This window comes from Pomacea canaliculata, linkage group LG1 (genome assembly GCF_003073045.1).
Source record: "Pomacea canaliculata isolate SZHN2017 linkage group LG1, ASM307304v1, whole genome shotgun sequence".
In the NCBI taxonomy this organism is placed as follows: domain Eukaryota; kingdom Metazoa; phylum Mollusca; class Gastropoda; order Architaenioglossa; family Ampullariidae; genus Pomacea; species Pomacea canaliculata.
In genome coordinates, this window is record NC_037590.1 from 38290487 (window position 1) to 38313453 (window position 22967).

The 22967-nt window shown below is 35.9% G+C and overlaps 1 protein-coding gene across 6 annotated transcripts; it reads left to right on the forward strand.

The window, feature by feature from the left end:
- Nucleotides 1-1992: 1992 nt before the first annotated feature.
- On the forward strand, nucleotides 1993-21508 carry LOC112575693 (PDZ and LIM domain protein 7-like). Of its 6 annotated transcripts, none has more exons than XM_025257795.1 (15): nucleotides 1993-2265; nucleotides 4069-4220; nucleotides 7794-7826; nucleotides 10304-10409; nucleotides 10676-10687; nucleotides 12061-12194; nucleotides 13081-13247; nucleotides 13680-13905; nucleotides 14792-14989; nucleotides 15831-15859; nucleotides 16194-16497; nucleotides 16657-16843; nucleotides 17335-17455; nucleotides 18381-18496; nucleotides 18768-21508. In XM_025257795.1, the coding sequence occupies exons 1-15, from the start codon at nucleotides 2155-2157 to the stop codon at nucleotides 18843-18845; spliced, it is 1974 nt and encodes a 657-aa protein (XP_025113580.1). In that variant the 5' UTR covers nucleotides 1993-2154; the 3' UTR covers nucleotides 18846-21508. The 6 variants fall into 6 exon arrangements, with proteins under 6 accessions (XP_025113580.1, XP_025113916.1, XP_025113499.1 ...); XM_025257714.1 differs by having other exon boundaries at nucleotides 1994-2265; nucleotides 13078-13247; XM_025258131.1 differs by lacking the exon at nucleotides 14792-14989 and having other exon boundaries at nucleotides 13078-13247.
- Nucleotides 21509-22967: the final 1459 nt, after the last annotated feature.

Sequence of the window (22967 nt, forward strand, 5' to 3'; positions counted from 1 at the left end):
GTTATCCTAAAAGTCTCAGTGTTGGCATCCCCACAGTCTCTTGTAAAAATGGTGCGCAGGTACTTCATTACTGTTTACTGCAGCCACTAGGTTATACTTATTTCTTCCTTCTCATATTTGATACATTGCTGCCGATTTTGGCAATGTCTGATGTCACAGTTTAAAAATTATTCTCAACAACAAATCTTGATGACAGCTGTTTAAGTTTGGAGGTGTCATGGTCAGGCTCATTCTTGAATAACAAGCAAATAGTGTTATGGTAAGAAAGGAAGACAATTGTATTTTGCTATATACTGCTCACAACCCACTGAAGACAAGGAATACCTTATGCAAAGGCATAATGACATTTAATGAAATGAGGGAGCAAATATCTGAGTGGTTGGAGCGCTGGCATCCAAACTTAGATGTGTGCCGGTTCAATACCCGTGTAGGGCAGCTCACTTCTCTTGGTCAATCCAGCTAGGGAGAATGGGTACCTGACTCCTTAGAGGGTTGGGGATGGTAAGGCAGCAAGGGAGAGGAGATGGGACCCCCCTCACATAAAGCTGGCCCCAAGAAAAGGGAGGTCTAATACCTCACTCCTTAACGACCCTAAAAAGTTCATGGGATGACCTTAAGCTAATGACATTAATGACAATATACATATAAACACGCACAAGCCTGATACAATTAACTTGATGCAGACTTATTTTATACCAAGTTGTTTTTAAAATACATATTTTCAAAGGTATAATCTCATTTGAAAGAGAAGGAAAATGTGATCTAAAAATTTGTGTTGCAATATGATTTGCTAATGTGAATGATTTTAATCATGTAACAATACAGAGGGATTAGACTCTTTAATACTCTTTGTGAAAAACAAAGAATCTTAAGCCTTGCTTATGGCCCTCGTTCAAAACCACAAAACAACCCTGAAAGAGTGAACACTATGTGGCAAAATGTTATGCAAAAAAATAGGTGACTCCACCTATGAATCCACTTGCATCATTTTGTTCTCCACATTATAATCTTTTTTCTTTTAGATGAACAGCTCCAAAAGCTTTGCATTTGTGAAATTTTGGGAAAGTGAATGCTATACCAGTAATGCAGATTGAGTTTATGAAGTTAACTTTAATAAAATCTAAATATTAAATGAATATAGTTTCTCCCTTTCCGCCTACAATTTAAAACTTTGCATTGTATTTTGGCCACTAGACATATAATGTAGCAACAGTTCTTATTTTTTATGCTTTCTTGATGATCTAAAAATGAATTACACCATGAGCACTTCCATAGTTTATTCAGAATTTAAAATACTGAACTCGGTAATGGATTAGTCTCTGTTGCTTTCGCACACCTCTAAACAAAACCAAGAAATGTATTCATTACTAACACATACGAGTATGAACTTGAAATATTACAAAATTCCAAACGAAATAATTTATTAAAGAGTGTTCTTATGGCTGATAAGGTCACTATTCACATCGCAATCACTGTTTGTATTATTTCGACTCGTACACCTGATGATCTGAAACTTTTGTTATCTTTTGTATCAATAAAACAGTAAAAAGCAATCACGAACTATCTCCCTTGATGCACAGATGCCCTCGATATAAAATTAAAAAAAAATAAAATAAAAATACTTGATGAAAACTACAAATCAAATTTATGTTTCACATTTATTTGAAAAGTAGGATAAACTCTATATAATTTCTTATTCGGCTTCCCCCTACCCGCTCATTTGACAAGCTTCTCAGACGATTCGAATAGGCGTTGCCCAGATGATACGAAAGCTCGGACGAGTTTTCTCCCCTGTACGTTGTGTGTCAATAGCGACTAGTTAGAAAACTTTCAATGCTGATTTATTGTAAAATATTATTTCATTTTTATGTTTATGGCTGGTATTAACTACATTTTTCTGTACTTATTGTAGTTGTTTTTGGATGCTCTAGCACTTTTGTTTCCACACAAGAAATGCCTACTGTTCCGCCAATAAAGGTTAGAAATGTGCCGTGTGCAAACACGTCGAGGGCTTCGGGACAGGAAACCGGCTGGTGTGGCTTCATAACTAGGACGAACGTGGGATGGAGTGAATGTGTTTCTTCCTGCATAGGTTGACTGGTCACTCTGTGTTGCTTTAACAGTTAACAGTCGAGTCAGTGAAAATTAGTCATCATGTCAGTGTTAACTCTTGAAGCTAAGCTAGAGCGGACTGAATCGTCCACCCCATGGGGTTTTCGTATGCAAGGGGGCAAGGACTTCAGTAGCCCATTGACTATACAAAAGGTAAGTAAACTTTTGTAAGACACATTAGTAACAAGCATATATGAACTTATAAAGAGTGATGTGGTATGAAATATGTAATTGCAGTAAATCAATCTTTTGCAAAAAATGTTTGATTACGTGGTTGTGATTTTCTTTTTTTCGTTCAAGTAAGATTATGTTAGTACTAGTCTACCAGCTCTATCCCTCTTTGCTGCTCGGGCAAAAGGGTATGCAACGGTCCATAAAAAGGTATTTACCGTGCTTGACAAGAAACTGTGTAACGTAAGGTCAACAGCAGCCGATAGACGTGGGAGTAGCCTGATTTAAAAAAAATAGTTTGATCAATAGTTTGATACCCTTGTCTGTAGCTCAAGAATCATATCGAGTATCTAAAAACGATGAAAATTAACATTTTTCTGTTGTTAAGTTAATAAATAAAGGTCAGATTTGTCAGTTTTGTAGAACGTTAGTAGGGTACCGCCAAGCGGGAAAATTATAAATGTGAAGCCTATTTCCTTTAAAGGAAATAGCACAGTTAGCCACTCCTCCAGCTAGTCATAGATGGTATTTAAAGGATTGTTATCGTAACCATTCGTCTTACCGTGGTTTGTTAGATTCACTGAAAAGCGAACTTTTTAAAACAACTTGTTGGCAGTATTTGTAACCATAGTTTCAGTCTTCATCTGCCTGCCCTCTGCTAGTTCTAGTTCCAGCAGTAAGATTCAAACTTTAAATGATGGGAGTTGTAAAGCAGTAACTATCCTTATTAGACTCGCATTTGCATAACATTATGTTCTTTACCTGAGAAATTCTTAGTTCCAACATAAACAGCAATTCCCAGTTTTGAATGTTGGTGTACTGGTGATAAGAAAGAGATGTAAAGCTAAGGGAGAAAAAAATAAGCAAGGATTTTATGATTATTTAAACACAATCCAGCATAATTATCAATCAGTTGAGAAAACAGGGCCAAAGATAACTTACAGAGGTCTGTACATAATATATGTGAATCATTTCAGTGTGATTGACTATTGCTACACTGCATTCCATCTGCAGTGTTGTTAGTATCAGACAGCCAGTGCCCTTGGCATTCTCTGTAAGTCTGCATTCAGACATTCCTTTCTAAAGTCGGTTTATTTTTGAAGAAGTAAACTCTGCTGTGCTGAGGCTGCAGGCTGCAGATAATTGAGGATTAGGACTGATTTCCTTTTTTCTTCAAATAAATTTTCAAAATAAAGTCAGGAGAAAAATTATAGACATTATACTCTGTTAATGTAAATAGCTTCATTTATTTTTTTTCTCATTGATTCCTTCCTTTAAATTTTTTTAGTTTGTCCTACAGTACTTATATTATGTGTGTATGTGTGTGTTTTCTTTTGCATCTATCTCGGTATTTATTCTTTATATATACACATATATAATATACGCTTGCTCTATCTTTCAAAGAAATGCTTCAGTTGGTTTCAATGTCTAAATATTCTTTGGCAGACTTGTTATAGATTGTTTTCTCATTTTCTTTCCCCTTCCCCATTAGTTAATCTCTCTTTCTCACATAGACCTCAGACCTTCACAGATCTGCTGCACAGCACATTTCCACAATACTCCACAAGTCTGTGGTGCTGCCGGTGTGGTGCAGGTTACTAGAACTTACATAACCACCTGCCTTAAAAGGCTGGAGGGATACTGCGTGTGTGTGCGGGGTGCTAGCCACTGTATGTGAGATCTCAGGTATTCTTCCACTCTAGCCTACCTGTACACAGCTGCACAGCTTTCATGAGCTAAATTTGCCTCCTTATTCTTTACCCAACCTGTCTCCCCTCTGTATAGGTAAACCCAGGGAGCCTGGCATCTAAATGTGGGCTGCAGCAAGGTGACATCATTCTCAAAATAGGGAACATCAGCACAGACATACTGCGTCACAAAGAGGCCCAGGAGTCCATCATTGCCTCTGGCAATCGGCTTGATCTTTTGCTACAGAGGTAAATTTGCAGCACACATATGTATTCTGGGAGTAGATAGCATTAGTCTTGGTGTTAAGTAGAAAGCAGCAACAGGATTTCTTATATCCTGTTTGATTTTAAAATAGTAAATGGAAATAAGTAAATGTTCCAGTGCCTCTGTTTCAAAGTAAATATAGATGTTTTATCCAAACCCTTTCAAGTATTTTTCTGGTCAATTATATTTTTCCATGTAACCTTGTGGCTTTTTTCAATTATGGCTATTCTTGCTCCTGTCAAAAATTTATTCGCCTTTTAAAAAAAATAGAGACACAGGGTAAGTACTTGCTCAGAGAGAGAGAGTTGAATGTGGCAACCAGGGAAAAGTGGTAAAGGTCAGAGATTGTATGGATGGGTGGGGGGAAAGGTTAGTGGCGGTTGCTGGAGAATTGAATGCGACACAAATTTAAAAGGTGGTAAAATGTGTTATTGTGCTATATTGATTTTGCAGTTTAATTCAGAAAACATTTAAATAACAGGTTTTTTTTTAAGGGATTGTGCATGTGAGTGAGCAAGAGAGTGTGTATGCATGCACTGATGCACTTGCATGCATTTGCACAAAAATGCATACTTTTAAATTTTGTATCCTAGCATAAATACAAGCACTAGAGTACATCGAACCATTCTTAGATCAAATAAATTCCCTGACACAGGACATGGAAAAGTAGCTTCATCATCAGACATAACTGTGCAGTTGGGAAATACCCTTGTGAAATAAAGACAGCAGCAGTAACACCAGCAGCACTGTCAGAAAATATAAATCCACAAGATGCCTGTGTACCTGAGAGCACCAGTCATAGTAGAGATGACAAATAGCCATTATTCAATCTTCACGCTGCTAAGCTACACTTCTCAATCAGGACTGTGCAGTCTCTGGCAGTAATCAGATAATACTTCCTCAGCATTGAGCCAGTGAGTTGAACCAGTTTCTGTTCATCGCACCAACATTAACAGCCTCTGCAAAGAGAGAGGAGTCTCTTGTGGAGCCAAAGTTATGAAGCAAGAGCAAGTCTTTCCCCCAGGGAGATGTTGGGAACTCAGAAAAAAAAATCATCTTGTTTTAGTAGTTACAAAGTGCTGCCAAGACCCTGCGAACATTGCTTAATATTTCTGTACCCCAGGTATCATTGCCACCACTTTATAACTTCAACTGCAATGGTAAAACATTGTCTGTATGGTCTGGACACTGCTTTACAACTTTCCTTGAGTTCCCCACATTGTTTTCTCACTTCATAATTACAGCCCCCTATGGTACTGGCACTATGTGAGAAAGAGAGAGAGGAAAAAGAGAAGGAGTGAATGCGTGAAACCACAGCTTTATGTGAGCATGTATGTTTTTGGAGTTGGGGTGAGGAGAAGGAACTGCCCAGTGCATAAAATGAATGCCACATTCACAGGAATAAAGATTAAGATGGCTAAAGAGGATGGAATACTTTAAAAAAACAAAAAATATCCTAAGTCCGGATCTGCCTGAGAAAGCTATCAAAAGAAGGCATGCACAAAAAAGTTGTACCACAGCACATTCAGAAATTGTTTTGAACATTTTTCTCTTGAGTCCTGCATATAAATAAAGCCATTAAAATTACAGACAGATGAGAAACTAAGGATGTAAGAACAATGGCGGGAAAAGGAAAGATGGGGTTTTGCACAGTGTGAATATTCTCTCCTAAAAGCCTCATGCTTAGTGCAGTAGATATTTTCCGGTTTGATGAATAGTCAGCCTGTCACTAGCTAAAGTGCCTACCTTAAAAAGTGGTATAATGTGAGGATGCATATAAGTGCAAGATGCAAACATTAAGTGTTGGGAGGAAGGTTGTTTCATTTTCTGAGGATCTGGTGTTGTCTTTCGGTTTCATGAGATGTTGCAGCAGTCACAGTTTTTGTTGTTGGTGTTTTGGTCTCACATTTTTAAATTTCAAGACTTGTTGGACATAAACTTTCCTTTGGATGGTTGAATGATTTTTCTACCCTTTTCTTGTCTTGAAGCATGTGCATGCACATAAATATATACACTCTCTTTCACATACACACACACACCATCCACATACAATGTATTTCTATATTCAGTATGTGGCTGCAAATTTATATACTTATGAACAGACCTAGCTGTCAGTTGACATCAATGCAGGACTATTTTAGACAAAGGTTGCAGTACGGGGTGAGGCTATGCTGAACTCTTTCACATTCTTTGGATGGGACTTCTGAGAAAGAACAAGCAAGTTAACCTTGCAGATCCATTTCTAAGGCATACAGTATCAGGAAGAGAAGGTTTTAATATGGGATGCAAAGTCCCTCTGCATGATATTAGACAAGTTATCACCATGTTCCCCAGTCCTGTAAAATTGATAAGAGTTACGTCAGATTTAAAAATTAAAACTACTTTTAAAAAAACAATCTGTAGACAAACCAGAACATCTGTGGCCTTTATCTTCCTTGTCTTTTTTTTTTCCTTCTTGTTTTTACTCTCATTTATTGATTCTAGTTGAGTTAGTCATAAGGGGGAAGTTTATGACACTTGTAAACATGCAGTGGAGTCTTAGCACCAGCAGCTGTAAATACATACAGCAAGCTAAATTTGTCAGCTCGAAATTTATGGTTTTTCATTAACAGTTGAGATTCAGACTATATTTTCCTGAACCCTAGCTTATACAAATAGAAATTCAAGAAATATCAAACATTCTTTGTTATCAATAAGCATACATTTTGGTTGCACGTGTGTCTATGCGTGTAATTCTTACACAGAAATGATATAAATAGAGCTTGTAATTTTAGCTCAAAAAATATTTACCATGACAAATAGACTGGGTCTATAAGTGAAGGTAAGAAAAGTAAAGAGCGAGGCAAAGGATGTCAGAACCACGTGGACCCAACTGAATGGGGCTGCCCAAAACCGGGTCCACTGGCAAGGTAGTGTTGCGGCCCTATGCTCCTCAAAGGAGCAATAAGGAATAAACTTAACTACTAACTAATAAGCGAAGGTAGAACAAGTTGTTTTCACTGGGTCATCAAAAGAAGTGATATTTGTCTGAAGAAGTTTGGTGAAATACCCATCTGTGTATATTTTAGCTAAGAGTGAAATTAGACCACAAATAAAGGCATTCATGATTTTTAAAATCAGTTTGTAATGCATCTTTCTGCAAATAGCTTATCAGCTTATTCATGCGCTTCACATTTTTATAATACCACCCTTTCTTTCCAATCTTTGATAATAAGTATAGTTTCTCAAATAGTACAATAAATAAAAAATATTTAAATCTGAATTGGAGATAATTGCTTCGTAGTGTTTACTTATAAAATACAGATAATTGTTATTTGCTTTTTATATTATAAAACTGGCCTGGCATGTAGGTTGGCTTAAAATACACCTAGCAGTCATAGGTGAGTGACATTCTGTTTTGACCAACCCCAAGGTTATTGAGAAACCTTCTTTGTATACAACAGAAAGAGAAAGAACCATACTATAACTATTTCCTGTGATGCAAAAAAAAAAATGCATGCCTTTGAAGTGACATGATTTTTTTATGAATTATTAATTTTTTTATCTTTTCCTAATAGAATAAGAGAGAAGAAAAAATTAAATCATGATGGGTAAGTTGGCATGGAGAATCACACAGTTAGAGCATATATTCAGACTTGAATGTCTTCAAGTCAATATGCTAACACTGCTTTACAATGGATAGGATATGTATATTAACACTAACAAGTGTTGTAAAGCAACATCCAGGGCTAGCTTATTTTGGTCATCCACTTTAGATGTGAAGCCTGTCAGTGTGAAATATTTTGGAAAAATTAGTTTGTAGTAGGTACAATATATGCATGATTTTTATTCGCACCATATGTTTGTGTGGAAATTGTGGATTTTTGCATTACTTCCCTTAAAACATGAGAGTCTTTCTTTTTTATCATCCCCTTTTCATCTCTCCTTCTCCATTTCCTTTTTCTCATTTTTTTCTTTCTCATTCAGTGAGTGCAATTATAATATCAAACTATTGGATTTTCATCTTGATTGATTCCTGTCATAGCCTTCCTTTTCTTGATTTTCACATTACTCATCAGGCAGCCAGTAAAAGTTGTGCAGACAAAGGTAAGAAATTTGCATAGAAATGAGCAATAGGGTTCATCACAGTAAATAATATACAACAGTCTGAATGTCTGATTTCTAACAAAAGAGCTGCACAGACTTTATTGGCCACCACATAGCGCTCAGAAATAAGAAAAGAGAGCATGTTTTAAATGTGTCATTAATTTCAGTTTTGTTTTTGGCTTTCCTTGATGTGATGATTGTGTAAAGAGATTTCTTTGAATCAGATTAGTATGGTTTTGGCATGTTTTGAATGTAACCACAAGATGGACAATTTTTGAAGTTATGGTGACCCATGGTTGGAGTTTTTCAAGTTTTATTTTAAACTCCTTTACGTTCCATATTTGATGAAATGGAAGAAGCTACGACTTTAGCATTTAATGTTTACAAAGATGCCCCCTACTCTCCCTTCACTTATTTACATGTATATAGCACAGTAATTCAGATATATTTTCTATAACCACAAAAACCTATCATGCTACTAGTTCTCAGTCATTCTAACCCACCTTTGAATTAGGAAATTGTACATAAGCAAAACTATGCGTTGGAGTGTTTTTGCGATTTGCAATTTTGAAGAAGAAAATGTGGTTCTCTGAAAGATTTATTTAAAAGGATTATATAAGAACTGGTGAGGAAAACTGGTTTGTGTAGATCATAAAGGTACAGAATATTACTTGAAGCATTGACAAGAAAGGAAGCAGAAAGAGAGTGCATCTGTATTCAGGAATACTTTGTATTAGCTAAAATATTTTTGTTAACGCTAGATACATTTCTACTCTTCTGCAGGAGGCTTTGGAATGATTATATACCGCATTCTTTCCACCATCCCTATTTTCCCCAAAGTTGCATCATTAGCTATGCATGTATGATTTGTGTGCACAACTACACTCTTCACAGAATGTTTTGCAGACTTAATATTGGTGTGTTTGCATGAAGGTCCAGATGTGTGTGGATAGTGAATCTAGCCTGAAAGTGCATGTATCATGCTGTTATCAGTAACATACAGCTGTTTGAGATAGCTGCATTGAATAGGGTAGCCTGATGCTGCTTATGTTTAAATGTGTTATGATTTTTAAAAATTTTTTGCTCATATTATTTGCTCATATTATTTCATAAATATAAGTTTATGTATAACCTTTAAATTTTCAATGCACTATAGATTTAGTTTCAGCTGAACAGCTGTAGCTGATAAATAATGATTGTAAATTTAATTATTGAAAGGGCTGCAATAAATTGAATATCATAGTAGTTGTGTCTGCATGGGTTGACAAGAATTTCGTAGGTAGAATAAGATAATGACATGATATAGAGGGTTGGTCTTGATTTTTCGTGTTTGTCTTAAAACAGAGTAGTAGGGCACATATTGAAATACTACATTTCAACACATCCTTCATTCAATATTTGAAATATCTCCTGGATGGATGAAACAACGTGCCTGTGATAATTTAACAGTGATTATGTTGTGTGATTGAATGACATGGTCTTAGCTTGACTTGTAGTTTTGTACTAAAACAATGCTTATATCAATCATCAGAACTTTAGCATATCTGTCAAAACCCCCATAGTTTGGATTCGAGTTAAATACAGTTGACGTGTTATTAGCCAATTGAACTGTGATTGGCTCACTGTGCTAGAGACATGGTGTGCAGACAGTAGCACTCTCAGTATTTTAAATTATAAACTAGGTACTCATTACTGCAGAGCAGGCATAATTTATTTATCTTTTTTTTTTTTTAAATGTTGCTGGAGGAGAATCATCCGCTCTGAATCAAGCACGGTAACCCAAGGCTATAGTGTCTCCATTTTGATAATGAAAGTGATGGTAGTGGCTGTAGAAGTACTGGTTGTAGCATTGATGAGAGTCAAACTGATGATGATTGTGGTAATGTCAGTAGTGCATTTTATTCTGTGAAGCTTAACAATTTTTGGAAATAAAATATTTCCATGAAGTGTGGTGGACAATAGGTGTGTTTTTTCATTGCAGAGGAGGTGCTCCTGCAACATCTATCGTGCAAAACTACGAAACTTTTTCAGCACCATCCTACAATGCCAATGCTCTCCAAAATCAGCCCCCAACACCTTCTCAGCAGGTGGGTTATATTAAAGTGAATCTAGATTGCTTTTAGGTTGCAAACAATGCAAAAAAAAACTAACCAGTATTTATTTTCACTTATCTTTCTTAATTGACTTTTGGTTTTTGGATTGTAAGAACTCAAGGAAGAGAGAACAAAAAGAGTAATTTTGAGGCTTAATCTTTTTTTAAGTGCATGATTCTATTTGCTGGTAATATTCCAACAGGGACAGTTACATAATGTTTTCTGAGATTATTTTCTTATGGTGTTTTTTTTTCTTCCAGGCTTACAAACAGGTGTTGCTTCTCACAGTTCCTGGCAATTATATAATATCTTTGTAATGCTGTGCCTTTCTTTCCCCCAGTATCTTTGCCAATTTCTCTTGCCAAAGGGCAAGCTGCAAAAAAAAAAAGTCCCAGATGTTAGATGTGCTAAGGAATGCAAAATTGCTCAGTCTCTTGCCAGAAATTCTGTAGGTTTATCACACAACATTCTTCTAAAATGTTTTGCACTAAATAATATATAAAAGTATTTTTTGAAGAACAAAGCTTTTGAGCTTCATGTCTTGATGCTAGTGCTTTTTATTTTTTTTTTTTAACTGCTAGCGATCTCATTATTCCAAGTCTGGCATGATGCTGCTTTGTGAAACAAGCATGCTCCACACTTGGGGAAAAACCACTATTCTCTGCATCAAAAAATGATAAGGATTTTCACATATTGCATAAGCTATGGAAGAGAAAAGTTTGGGTGGTTTTCATGTTTGGCAAAAAGAATATATTGACATCTAATGCAACTTTTTAAAGTACAAGCAACATAAATTTGTATTGCTCCAGAACATTTTCAAGAAGCTTAAATAAAACTCTTCCAGCAGACTTTTTGGTTTTTCTTGGTATTGGAATTAGCTGTAAAATGCTCACTTCCTCTTTCTCTCTCTCCTCCTGCCAGCTATTCTTACAACAGAAATAATTTTTCACATAAATTTTTTGCAGAATATATATATACACATTTTTAAAAGTATTTCCCTTGAACAGAAAACCATGAACCACGTTGCATGTTGGAATGAGCTTCACAGCTGCTTTTTTTTGTGTGTGTGTGTTGGTGAAAGTCTTGGTTACAGTTACATTATACCTTACAGAAACTACAAAGATTTCAAATTGTTTATTATCTTATCAACATTATAAAAATTCTGACTTTGTTGAAAGGATGCTTTAGCTTGTTCTAGTACATATTTTTGCCTTTTGACAATCGAGAAAGTATTACTTAGGTTATAAATAAAATGGTGCATCTAGAACGTACAATACATACTCATATACTAAGGTAGTTTGGTTTTTTTTTAAGCCAGTATGATCAGATTATAAGATAATACCATTTTGTGAAAGCCGAAAATAGTTTCATCAAGTAATATGCTTTGTTTTGGGCACATAAATATTTTATTTAAAGTTTGGAAGGGGTGGTCAGTTAATGTATGTGTTTAAATGGGTTTGTGCATGAATGCAGTACATATGCATCCATGTCTCGTCTCTATGTTGAGTTCGAGAGTGAGTGGGAGAAAACAGAGCATGGTAAACTGCAGGTGGAATCATATAAGGAAAGCACCTTGTGAATAAGACCTGCATAAGAAACAATGATCTACCCAGGTTATTTATATATTTTGTTTAACTGGGTCCAGACTTTCAATGCTGCTCCTCGCCCATTTGGGGGCTCAGTTCAGTCAGCTCCAACATCAGCGCCGACACCTTTCAAGCCTTCCTATGGCAAAGATGACCTAGCACAACGCACATCCAACTTGTCTATCTCACCTGGGTGAGTTGACTTGCATGAAAATCAGCATTTTCATGTTTTATGCATTTTCCTTAAAATATTCCATTGCCAGTTTTGATTTGAAGTGTTCATTGTTTCAAAGGCAGTTTTAAATGCATCTTTTTGTGTCCCCTATTCTAACCTTTCTGTCTCATGGGCAGCCTAAGCCACTCTTCATCCCCATCTTTTTATCATTATCGTTATCGTCATCATCATTATCATGAGAATAGTGAGCACATAAATGTATGAGCCAAGCACCATTTATGAGATAATGATCCAGTAATAAATTCTAGCTGACAAGAATATCCAGCATGACTGCACTGTCAGTGAAAACTGGTGTGCATGTTCTGGCCCCTTGATTGCTGTCTGTAAGTTTTGTGTGGTTGTGTTTTTTGCTACTCCCTTTTCATTTTGTTTGGACCCTGGGATGGAATGCTTGAGCATTTATGTTATTAAACACCCTGAAGTTTTAGAGGGTCAGTAGACCCTATGGGCATTTTTATGCTTGGGAAAAAAAAATATACAAATGCTTTTGCAAGCAATCCTTTTACAATGCAGACTGTTAAGGAATTGTGATCTTTGCATTTGATTTGTCACTCCATGCCTTAAGTTTTGAGCTAGCATGCAAGTATTTGTGTACAGTTTTTTTCCTGTTTGCTAGTCAATGAGGACTGACATTTTACAAAGTTGAGAAAGAGCATGTGTTTGGTATTTTATTTTAAATAAGAGCACATTAGTATGATACTATATAATTCACTGAACAACAGCTGTGCATATGCCAGTAAGTGACAGGGTATGAAGGTTTACAGTGAAGGCTCAATTTATTGGAAATCTGTTACTTAAGAAAGACTGTAGATCGTTTCCTTGTGACCCTGTCACCAAACAGCAGCAGCAGCGCAAGCAGCAGTAGTAGCAGCATCAGTGCTGCTCCGACCTTCAGCAGTGCAACAAGGGCAACAATAGAAAAATACAGTGATGACGACGATGGTTCAAAGCCCTCCCAGTATCAGTCTAAATCATTTAAGTACCTCCAGGATCTCATGGAAAGTGGAAAGGGTAAGAGTAAGATACTAACAGAATTATTTCAAGACAGGATAGTCTTCTAAATAAATCCTGTGTGTGTATTAGTGCATATATGAATAGGAAGATTTTGGGACATGACCCAAAATAATTTGAAAAAATGTTACATCTGCAACTGTGTATGTTAAGAGATTACTTACAGCTGTAAATCTTTGAGATTTTTTTTTGTTTTGTTTTTAGTTTGTTTAATATTTGTAATGGAAATTAAATAGGATAGGAGCAGAGATATAAAAATCTCGGGGTTTTTTTGTGCCTTTTTTTTTTTTTTTGGGTCATAGCCATCAAAGTTGAGTCATGGGTCAGCAGCAGTCAACTGCTGTGTTGGGATGTTAACATGTTCATATTACTTCATTCTATATCACACTGAACCATGAACTTTGTAACAGTCCACAATGGCACCCATTGCAGAACCACCTAAAGCCCTTAAACCTACCACAAACAAAGCCTTGCAGCCAAGGAGTGTTTCCCCTGCTGAAGCTGCCCCATCATCTCAAGCCAAACCTAGTACCAAGCCAGGAACAGTGAAGGCAATAATGTCACAGCGCTACAACACTCCCATTGGTCTATACTCAGACTCGGAAGTCATGACTCAGTTTGAGGGCCAATCCAAATTTTTGCTTACTCCTGAGAATGGGTAATTTTAATTGTATGTTGATCACATAGACATTTTAGGTTAAGAGAACATTAAACTTTCTGCTGGATAAGACTGACAAAAGCCTTTGCTCAAATGAGTAGAGGCAATAGTTTGCTTACTTCAGATTTTCACTTTGTTGCTGTTTACTTGGAGCATAAAAATGAAACAAGAAAACATAGATTACTGTGTAGGCTTGAAAGAACAGCTGATTTAGCACACTCAGATCACTTTTTTATGTGTTAGTAATTATTCCTTGTCTAGTTTACGTAAAGCTTACTGAAGAAATAAATTTAATAAGCATTAATTTCCTACATTCAAATTCAATCTTTTACACTTTTACCTTTCTGTTTAGATTTCTCCCTAATAAAACCTTCGTATCTCTCTCACACATACACACTAGGGGAGGTATCTTTCTCTTCTGTTTGCCTCCCTCTCTCTCTTGACTTTCTTCCATGCACCATCTTTTTCTGTCCTTAATAACACATCTATACACCTGTCTACTCACAACACAAATGAAGTCACTTGTAAAAGTATTCTGAAGAGAATCGACATCCACCTATTCACAACTATAGATGTCAATTTTTACCGTTATTTTGCTTTAAATTCGTCAGATTTGTTTCTTTTAACTGGCCATCATAAATCTAAAATTACTTGCAGCAAAAGCTTTTTCATAATCTTTTTTAATCAAATTATATTTGATGTACCCACACCTGCTGTTAAACCAATACTCACAGATTTTAGTGTCACAAGTGCATGTGAGCATGATCTGTTAATCCAGATTTTGCGGTAAGCTGATATTTTTTGCATGTTTATTGTATTTAGTTTGTGTATGTGTGTGTTTAACCTAACAATGTGCATGTGCATGTCCTTTGCACCCAATTTGCAGTGGTGAGGATGATGACCTGCCACCCCCACCACCTCCAGAAATGTTACAAGCAGAGGACGATAGCACAAATCCAGTAAAGTATTTTCCATCAGAGACATACCGATTGATTCGTGAACAGGAAAAGGGTGCTGGGGATGACAACCAAGACAAAACTGCCCACTCGCGATCCTTCATTAAGCTACAAAAGCAATTAGACAGGTGGGACTGTTTTGACAAAAAGAAAGAGTAAAGTGGTGCAGTGGCGCCAGCTGGCAGCATCACCAGTTTGTGATCACAGTCTTTATTCGTGTTATTTTCCATACCTTGGCGTAATTATAACAGTACCAGCTATGGTGTTGTGGCTGACTAAAGAAAGTGTAGTTTAATACACGCTGTTCACATTTCATATTAAATTACTTTAAATGTTTCTCACAGCTACAGAGTTAATAGAGTTTATTGAAAGTTTATAACAAAACTTTATAATTTGGTGATAAAAGCATGGGTGGCATTCCTAGGTCTGGGTGCTTTAATTACCAAGGAGAATTTAGTGCTGGAGAGCTATTTAAGCATGATAGAGATAAACTCTCACTTGCATGGAAAGCATTTTCTAGAAGAATTTTTTTTTTTTTCGAAACCTAAAATGATAACATTTGACATAGTGCAGCACGTTACTAGTACAGGTGGATAGACAGGTCATCAGTACTAAGGCCTCAATGCAGTAAAAGTGTTCAGAAGCTTGTGCATGCATTTTTTTTAGATATAGTAGATGATTGTGAATATGAATTTTACAGTGGGAATATTTATAATTTATTATTTTTGTGAACTTGTGATTTTAAACCATGTGAATTATAAATATTTCTCAAGGTTTATAAAAGTTGCATTTTATTTAACAGTTCAGCTAAATTTTTATTGAGCGTCTTAACTTTTTTTAATTTATATATATATTTGTAATGCATCATTTGCATAGCATGTTTTTTAGCATCAAAAGTAAAATGATTTTTGTGCATAGAAAAAGATTTCTTTAAAGGATTATTTGCTTATTTGTGTCTTTCTCATTTAGCTCTGGTGCTCCACCAGCCCCACAGTTTAGTAAGTCATTAAAGTCTACTCATGCTTTTCATTTTGTCACATTTACACTTCTCAATCTTGTGTGAATTTTTTTTTCGAGGGGGGTGCGATGCGAGGGGGAGAGATAACAGAAGTAATAAATCAGTTTATATTCTACATATATTTTGGCTATATTACAAATTATTTTGGCTTTTTGTTCTTATGTTTTATTGTTTTGCTGAGAATCCTTTTGTAACCATAGTGCTACTCCACTGTTTTTCATACTGCAATAAATGTGTTCGTAGAGCATTCTACTACACATTTTACTCTTGGTTCTTCTCTTGCAAGTTACTATGGTGTATTTTTCTTTCTATAGACCCTAAGCCAGTAGCAGCACCTGCTTCTACTTACCAGAAGCCAGCTGCAGCACCATCTACTTACCAGAAACCAGCTGCAGCACCATCTACCTACCAGAAGCCAGCTGCAGCACCTGCAGCAAAACCATGGACACCAGCTGCACCTGCCCCTTCAGGTCCTCGCCCTTTTGACAGTGGGGTTGCACCTAAACCCACTGGAGTTGGTGCCAAACGTGGTCGCCTTGGAGATGCTGTGGTCAGCAACCCTGTTGCTGGTTCTCAAAACCGCATCCCAGTATGTTCCAGCTGTGGATCTCCTATAAGGTTCGAAAAACTTTCTTTTTTTGTTGGTTCTATTTCTGTCTACAAAGGATGTCATTTTTTCTTGTTTAGAATATATTTAAGTGATTATTCTGTGGAATATCTTTAAGCAATTAGTTATTCTTCTTTGTAATATCTTTAATGTATTATGTATTGATGCAGAGGCCCCTTTGTGACTGCTGTGGGTAACTGCTGGTGTCCAGACCACTTTGTCTGCGCTAATCCACAGTGTGGAATCAAGTTGATTGATATTGGTTTTGTGGAGGAGGGAGGATTTTTATACTGTGAACGTGACTATGAACGCTACCTAGCTCCTCACTGCAAGAAGTGCAATGCTGCCATTATTGGGGTAAGAAAAAGAATAATAGTGCTATGCAAGATTATGGCAGGGTATCAACCAAGGTCATAATCATTGCTTTATGAGTGTGAATTCTTGATCTTATTAGACTTATTAGATTTTTCACACTTTGTGTGTCCAACCTTGCAATTTGGGAATTATCTTTGCCACTTTTAATAGAAAACAGTTTTTCATAGGAGGTGTTACAAGTTATTAATTCTTCAGCTGTACAACATAAAATGTTTGTAATGCTTGTTTGTCCACTGATATCTAAAATATTTCAAAAACCTTGTTGAATCCTTGTATGCACACATCTTTCTTTGTCAGATAAAACAAGACTTCATCTAATGCAGCCATAAAGCAGATTTATTTTATTCTAACAAAGTGTGCATATGACAAATCTTATACACTTCAAATTATAATGATATTTTAGTGCATTACCTTATGGATTTTAGTGAGATTATAATTTTACATGCTGTGAGAGGATTGCCTGTTGGTTGCAGGAGTGTGTAAATGCGCTGCAGTCAACGTGGCATCCTGAATGTTTCATTTGCGCTCAGTGTAAGCTTCCCATTGGAGGAACCCAGTTTCATGTGGAGGAGGGTAAACCATACTGTGAGAAGGGTCAGTATCACTGACATCAGGTACTTAAAATGTACAAAACATTTAAAGACTTTACTAAATGACAACACAAATCTTGTATAAAAGACTCCCTTCATATTACTATCAATAATGCATCATATATAGAAATTACTAGGGGAGAGGTACAAAAATATCGAAAAGCAAGCTGAATTCACCGGAAATAATTCTGAAGGAATAAGCATTTATATCTTTCTTGAAAGATGTGATATTAAGAAAACAGCTTTATTCATATGTGAATGTGGCCAGTTTCACAGCACCTACGAATGGTACTGTCTTTTTGCAGAGGCGAAAGAATACTTTTCATATCCACCAGCATGAATATGTTCAGTGTTAGTAGAACGGTGCTCTCAAAATCTGTTACAGTAGACAAATTCAACCATCCATCTAGCAGTTTGCAAAGACCAGTTTCTAGCATGTACTACCACGTGTAGGAAAAAAAAACATTCTGTCACTGAACACAAAACATACATAACACCAAATCTTACATGTTCTTGTCATTGTAGGTCAATTTCAGTGCATCAAAAAATAAATAAATCAAAGGGGAAGTTTTTTCAGGGTTCTCAGTTAGGAAAAAAAACTGTGGGATGGGTAAAGGATTTTAGTAGGCGCGAATTTTATCTCAAGATAGAAGCTAGTTCTTGTAGAAATGCATCGCAATCACACACTTTGATGGTAACCAGTATACTGTAAATCATCAATCATAATTATCTACAACATTTTGAAAATGTATCCAACCTCTTTTCCTTTTTAAAATTTTTTATAACTAATACTTCAGTACAGCCAGTCGTTTCAGTAGGCCATAATAAATGCCTTCTGTAACACTTATAGTTACCACCTTATTCTGTTACTGAATTATTTATCAACTGAGGTTTTTAATATTTTTATGCAATTTTCTTTGTATGTCTAGACTGGGGAGCCATGTTCCAGACAATGTGTGCAGGATGTGACTTCCCCATTGAGCCTGGTGACAGATGGGTAGAGGCTCTTGGCAAGAACTTTCATTCTGAGTGCTTCAATTGCTCAGTGAGTATTCCATTCACCTACTCATCCCTTGTCCTATTTACAGCCACCCAGCAGCTTCTCTCTAGTTTTCTTCTCCACCCTCGGTCTTCTCTTCAGTTTTAGCATACACTTTATATTTATCTTTTAAATCATTAAATAGCTGGTGTTTAGCATTATTATTTTTGTGAAAAGAACTATTTTTATGTGAAGACAGCTCTTAAACATTTTCTCGTTTTAAATCTTGTTTAAGCCTTTATGGAGGGCATTTTAAAATTATCTTTTTTTCCTCCAGACCTGCCAGGTGTCTCTGGAGGGACAGCCCTTTGTTGCAAAGGGTGGCAAAGCTTTTTGCAAGAAACATGCACGTTGATGGAGAAACCGACCAAATGGTATGACATAGACAGCTCTATGCAATCTGCAACCAACCATCATCTTGGATGATTACTTCTGCTTCTTGCTGCTATGCAAAAATCATCCTTGATTTAGGGTTTGCTGTTTTTGGCCTAGTTTCTGCTTGATAGTTTCTCAGTACTATAACCCTCTACTGTCATCCCTCTTAATGAAATAGGACCTGAAACAAAATTGTCAAGTTCCCCTGTAATTATCAGTTATGTCACTGATGTGTTGATTGATAGTTAGGTCACATTTGCTGTTGTTGCCCTCCGTCTCTCCAAGAAGTGACCATGTTACCTTCTTGGTCATTCAGGATAAGAGTTACACCTGTCTGATTTTGAGTGATCTGAGTAGTGAGTTGTTCTACCCAGAAAATGTGGTGTGTTCAAGGTTAATCACTGATTGGGATTGCTGTGATACTTTTAAATCCTTATGATATTTTTACCAGTGTACTTCATGCTTAAAAAAATAAGAACAAGTTTTTTTCAGATTTTAGTCAGAACTGTAATTTCATTGGACTGTCCATTTTTTTTAAAGCTGCCAAAAAAGTATGGTTCACTATACACTTTTTTTTCCATCTGCCCATCATCAAGATACAGTGATACATGTCGTATCATTTGTTTACTGTCGATAAGGCTGGTATTCAAGTTCTATGATTTGTTACTCTAATACATCAATCTCAGATTTTTTTTTTTTAAAAAGCTTCCCATAGAACAATTTGAAGAATTATTCTACATGATGTTATAGAAAAACACAGAGGGTTTGTCATTTCTATTCATTCCTGAAAAGGAAGGAAATTTGCAATAGTTTTGGTACTGTTGTATCCTCATTAAATGATAAATGGTTGCCAGATGAAGACATTGACCTGAGTCTGTTTTTACTAAACCATTATATAAAATTGTTAATCATACTTTACCTAGCATGTTGCTGTTGGCTTATGCATTTATTACATGGGAAAATGAGGATGTACTAATATCTGTGGTGTTGAAACAGTGACCTCAAGGTCAGACTTTGGTATTTGCAGCTTTTCTGTTGCACACTTTTTTTTATTACAGATATCTATAGATCTTTAACGACATAGTTATTTATTAGTAACATATGCTGATTTGTAAATATTTTAGTCATCACTTTTAAGAGGATAACGGCTTCAAGGTGTACCTTTACCATATGACAGATTGTTTGACAATGTGAGATGTTACCACTTTGTGTACTGTATACAGGCTTTATAACTTTCATGTACCATAGAAAGTGTACTGCATATAAACTCACATATTGAACTTTCTAACTGGGTTTTCTAAATTAGTTTTCTAGGGATGACATTTTACACACTTACAGATGATGTGAATGGTAAAAAGCATGTGTCAACAAGTTTAGAAAAATTAGCATATTGCTGGTGATCATTATTATATAGTTTGTATATTGCTATTTTAAAAATCCTAGTTATCTGCATCAAAATCACCTCCTTTTTATAAATAGCATCATGTATTATGGTAGAAAACTTTAGTGGGAAAATGAAATTATTTTTTCTTTGCTTTACATTCTTGTATATTATCTTTTCACGTAACATTGCATCACAGGATCAGTAAGTTACAAAGCTTTATTATTATTATCAGGCTCTGTTTATTGCTTAACTAAAGATTCTTAAATGTTGTATGAAATAATCATGGCAAGTCAAACTAACATTTTGACTGGAATAACCTTTTCGTTAAATTCTGCAGAGTAAAAAAAATGCCCATGTTTATGTTAAAAGTTATTTTTAAGAAGCTGGCTTCTTTCTCTCTTGATTTTTTTGTTCTTTTTACTTTCCTAGTTGCTTCACTTTTCTTTAAGAAAAAAAATGACACATAAAATGCAACTTGTAACCCCTATAAAATAAAGACGCTCATTATCCCTAGTAACCATTCTTCTAAGATATTAAATTATCATCTCATGTTTTAAGAAATATGAAGATAATAGCCAAAGACCATAAATGAGCCCAAAAGTGTGTAATTCGGTGACTTGGACAAACCTCTTTAGTCATATAGTTCAGAAGATAAGATTCCATAGTGAAAGCTGCTGATAGGAAAGACATATTAACACTTGATTAGGGGAATTGTAAGGATAACCATGAGGAAAGAGTATGAATTTAGGCAAAGAATTAATGCCGCTCAAGCAGTCAATCTTTAAAGCAATATACAAGTATTCTTATAAAAATATTTTGAGGCAATTCTGTGCCTGTCCATTTTCGGTGCCTTCTCAATATTTTGACAATGAAAAGCAAACATTTAAGTGCAATACAAAATATGCACAAATGTTTACCTAAAAGACGTCCGCACACAGATCAAAGCTTATAGTAAATTTTGGCAGAAAGACTGCTTATTATTAGCAGCAGTAAACCATGTTATGTGGCAGAAGAGCATTTTTACTGGATGACATAAAACTATCGATATTCCTTGTTGAGATGTTAAATTGCATATCCTATCAAAGTACATACCTATGTGTGAAATCCTTCCAGTGTCTTAACACATAGTGGTGCTACAGTTTATCACTTTTGACTTAAAATTTTACCTGTAACTTATGGCTACATTCAGTGTAGAGTACTTCTTCACATCCTTGGTCACAAGTCTACATAATAAATTATATGGCATTTTTGAGACCTTATCGTTGGTTCATGTGTACTCGTGTTTATGTATGTGTGTGTGGATGGGAGAAAAATGTAATTACAACACAGAATTTGTTTTTCTGGGTAAAAAACATAAGCATAAGGTTGAAAGGTTGGGTTTCAGTTTATGCAATATTCACTTCTTGAGACCGAGGAGAATGCAATCGTTGATTCTTCTCGAGAAGCCATCTTTTTTTAATTCTCGCTGACCTCAAAGAGTCTGTGCTAATATGATATCTTTTACATTAGAAAACAGTCGTCCCTATACTTCCTACCTCAGTACCTTGATATAAAGACAACAGTTGTCAGGATAGAAGGAAAAAAACCAGCCATGTAGAAAGCAATCAGCATGATCACACAATTTGGAGAGGTGTGCTTCAAGATATGGTGTATTCTGGTCTCTACATACAAAAGGTTTTGGTTTGTGTGTGTGATGCGTTCTGGTGTAGACAGACCTATTTTGAAAGGGGGAAATCATGCAAGTGGCTGGATGAGCAAGTGATTATCGTAAAGTTCTCTCGCACGAACTAGTTACAGTACCCCAAATGGGATAGTTCTTCGGTTTGCACATTTTAGGAATTGTTTACTGATGCGTAATGATGTTTGGTGCATATGCCAAGTCCAGCAGACCCGTTAAAACCACGTGCATTTCTCTTTGCATAAAACAAAGATAAAGCTAGAAGCACGTTTATTGCAGCTTCACTTTCTGAGAGAGGAGGGAGGCGCCGAACATTTAAATACCAAACTAGACATGCGTTTGATAAAAGTACACAGAGGGAACCCAAACCCGGTCATAAGTTTTGCTTACAAACATCTCTTTATTTCCCTTCTTTTCTTTCAGAGACATTAACTGTGCTCTGAATATTTTGTTTTGAAGACTTGCTGGAGTCGGTTCCAGAATTCAGAAAATCGTCATACCTATATTTATGCTATCCTCTGATGACTTAACAGCCACTTTCTGACCTTCATCAGGTCAAAGCTTTAATTAACGGCACAAATAATCGAATGTTAGACCAATTAAGTTTGGGAAAGTTAAGAAATGATTTATAACAGCAATTTGACAGCTCATGTATATGTTCGGCAATGAGGCCACAACATTTGAAGCTAAGCCGCCACGTAATTCACCTTGTTCAAGTTTGCGTTGAGTAGGGTTTTTTTTTCTATGTAGTATTTTGTTTTTTATTTGTAGCCGATAACTCCTAATAATGCTGCATCGGTGCACAAACAAAACTTATAGACTAGGGTCATGTGATCCAGGATCGAATTCCCGCGCTGGTGAGACTAGCTGATCCCTTTGTGTATGAGCTAGATTGATCTACCCATCGATAATCAAATTCTACCAGAAAACACATTTTTTTCAGCTTAAATTGTTTCTATAAATTTTAGTTCCAATCAAAATATTTATTTAACTCTATAATTTGACGACTGTTAATGGACTGGTATAAAGCATATATATGT

What these genes read in the sequence shown, in the direction of transcription:
- LOC112575693 (XM_025257714.1), top strand. Translation starts at nt 2,155, where the DNA reads ATGTCAGTGTTAACTCTTGAAGCTAAGCTAGAGCGGACTGAATCGTCC. An exon ending in AACTTGTCTATCTCACCTGG is followed by an intron (nt 12,195 to 13,077) that starts GTGAGTTGACTT and finishes GTCACCAAACAG; the next exon opens with CAGCAGCAGCGCAAGCAGCA. An exon ending in TTGCTTACTCCTGAGAATGG is followed by an intron (nt 13,906 to 14,791) that starts GTAATTTTAATT and finishes CCCAATTTGCAG; the next exon opens with TGGTGAGGATGATGACCTGC.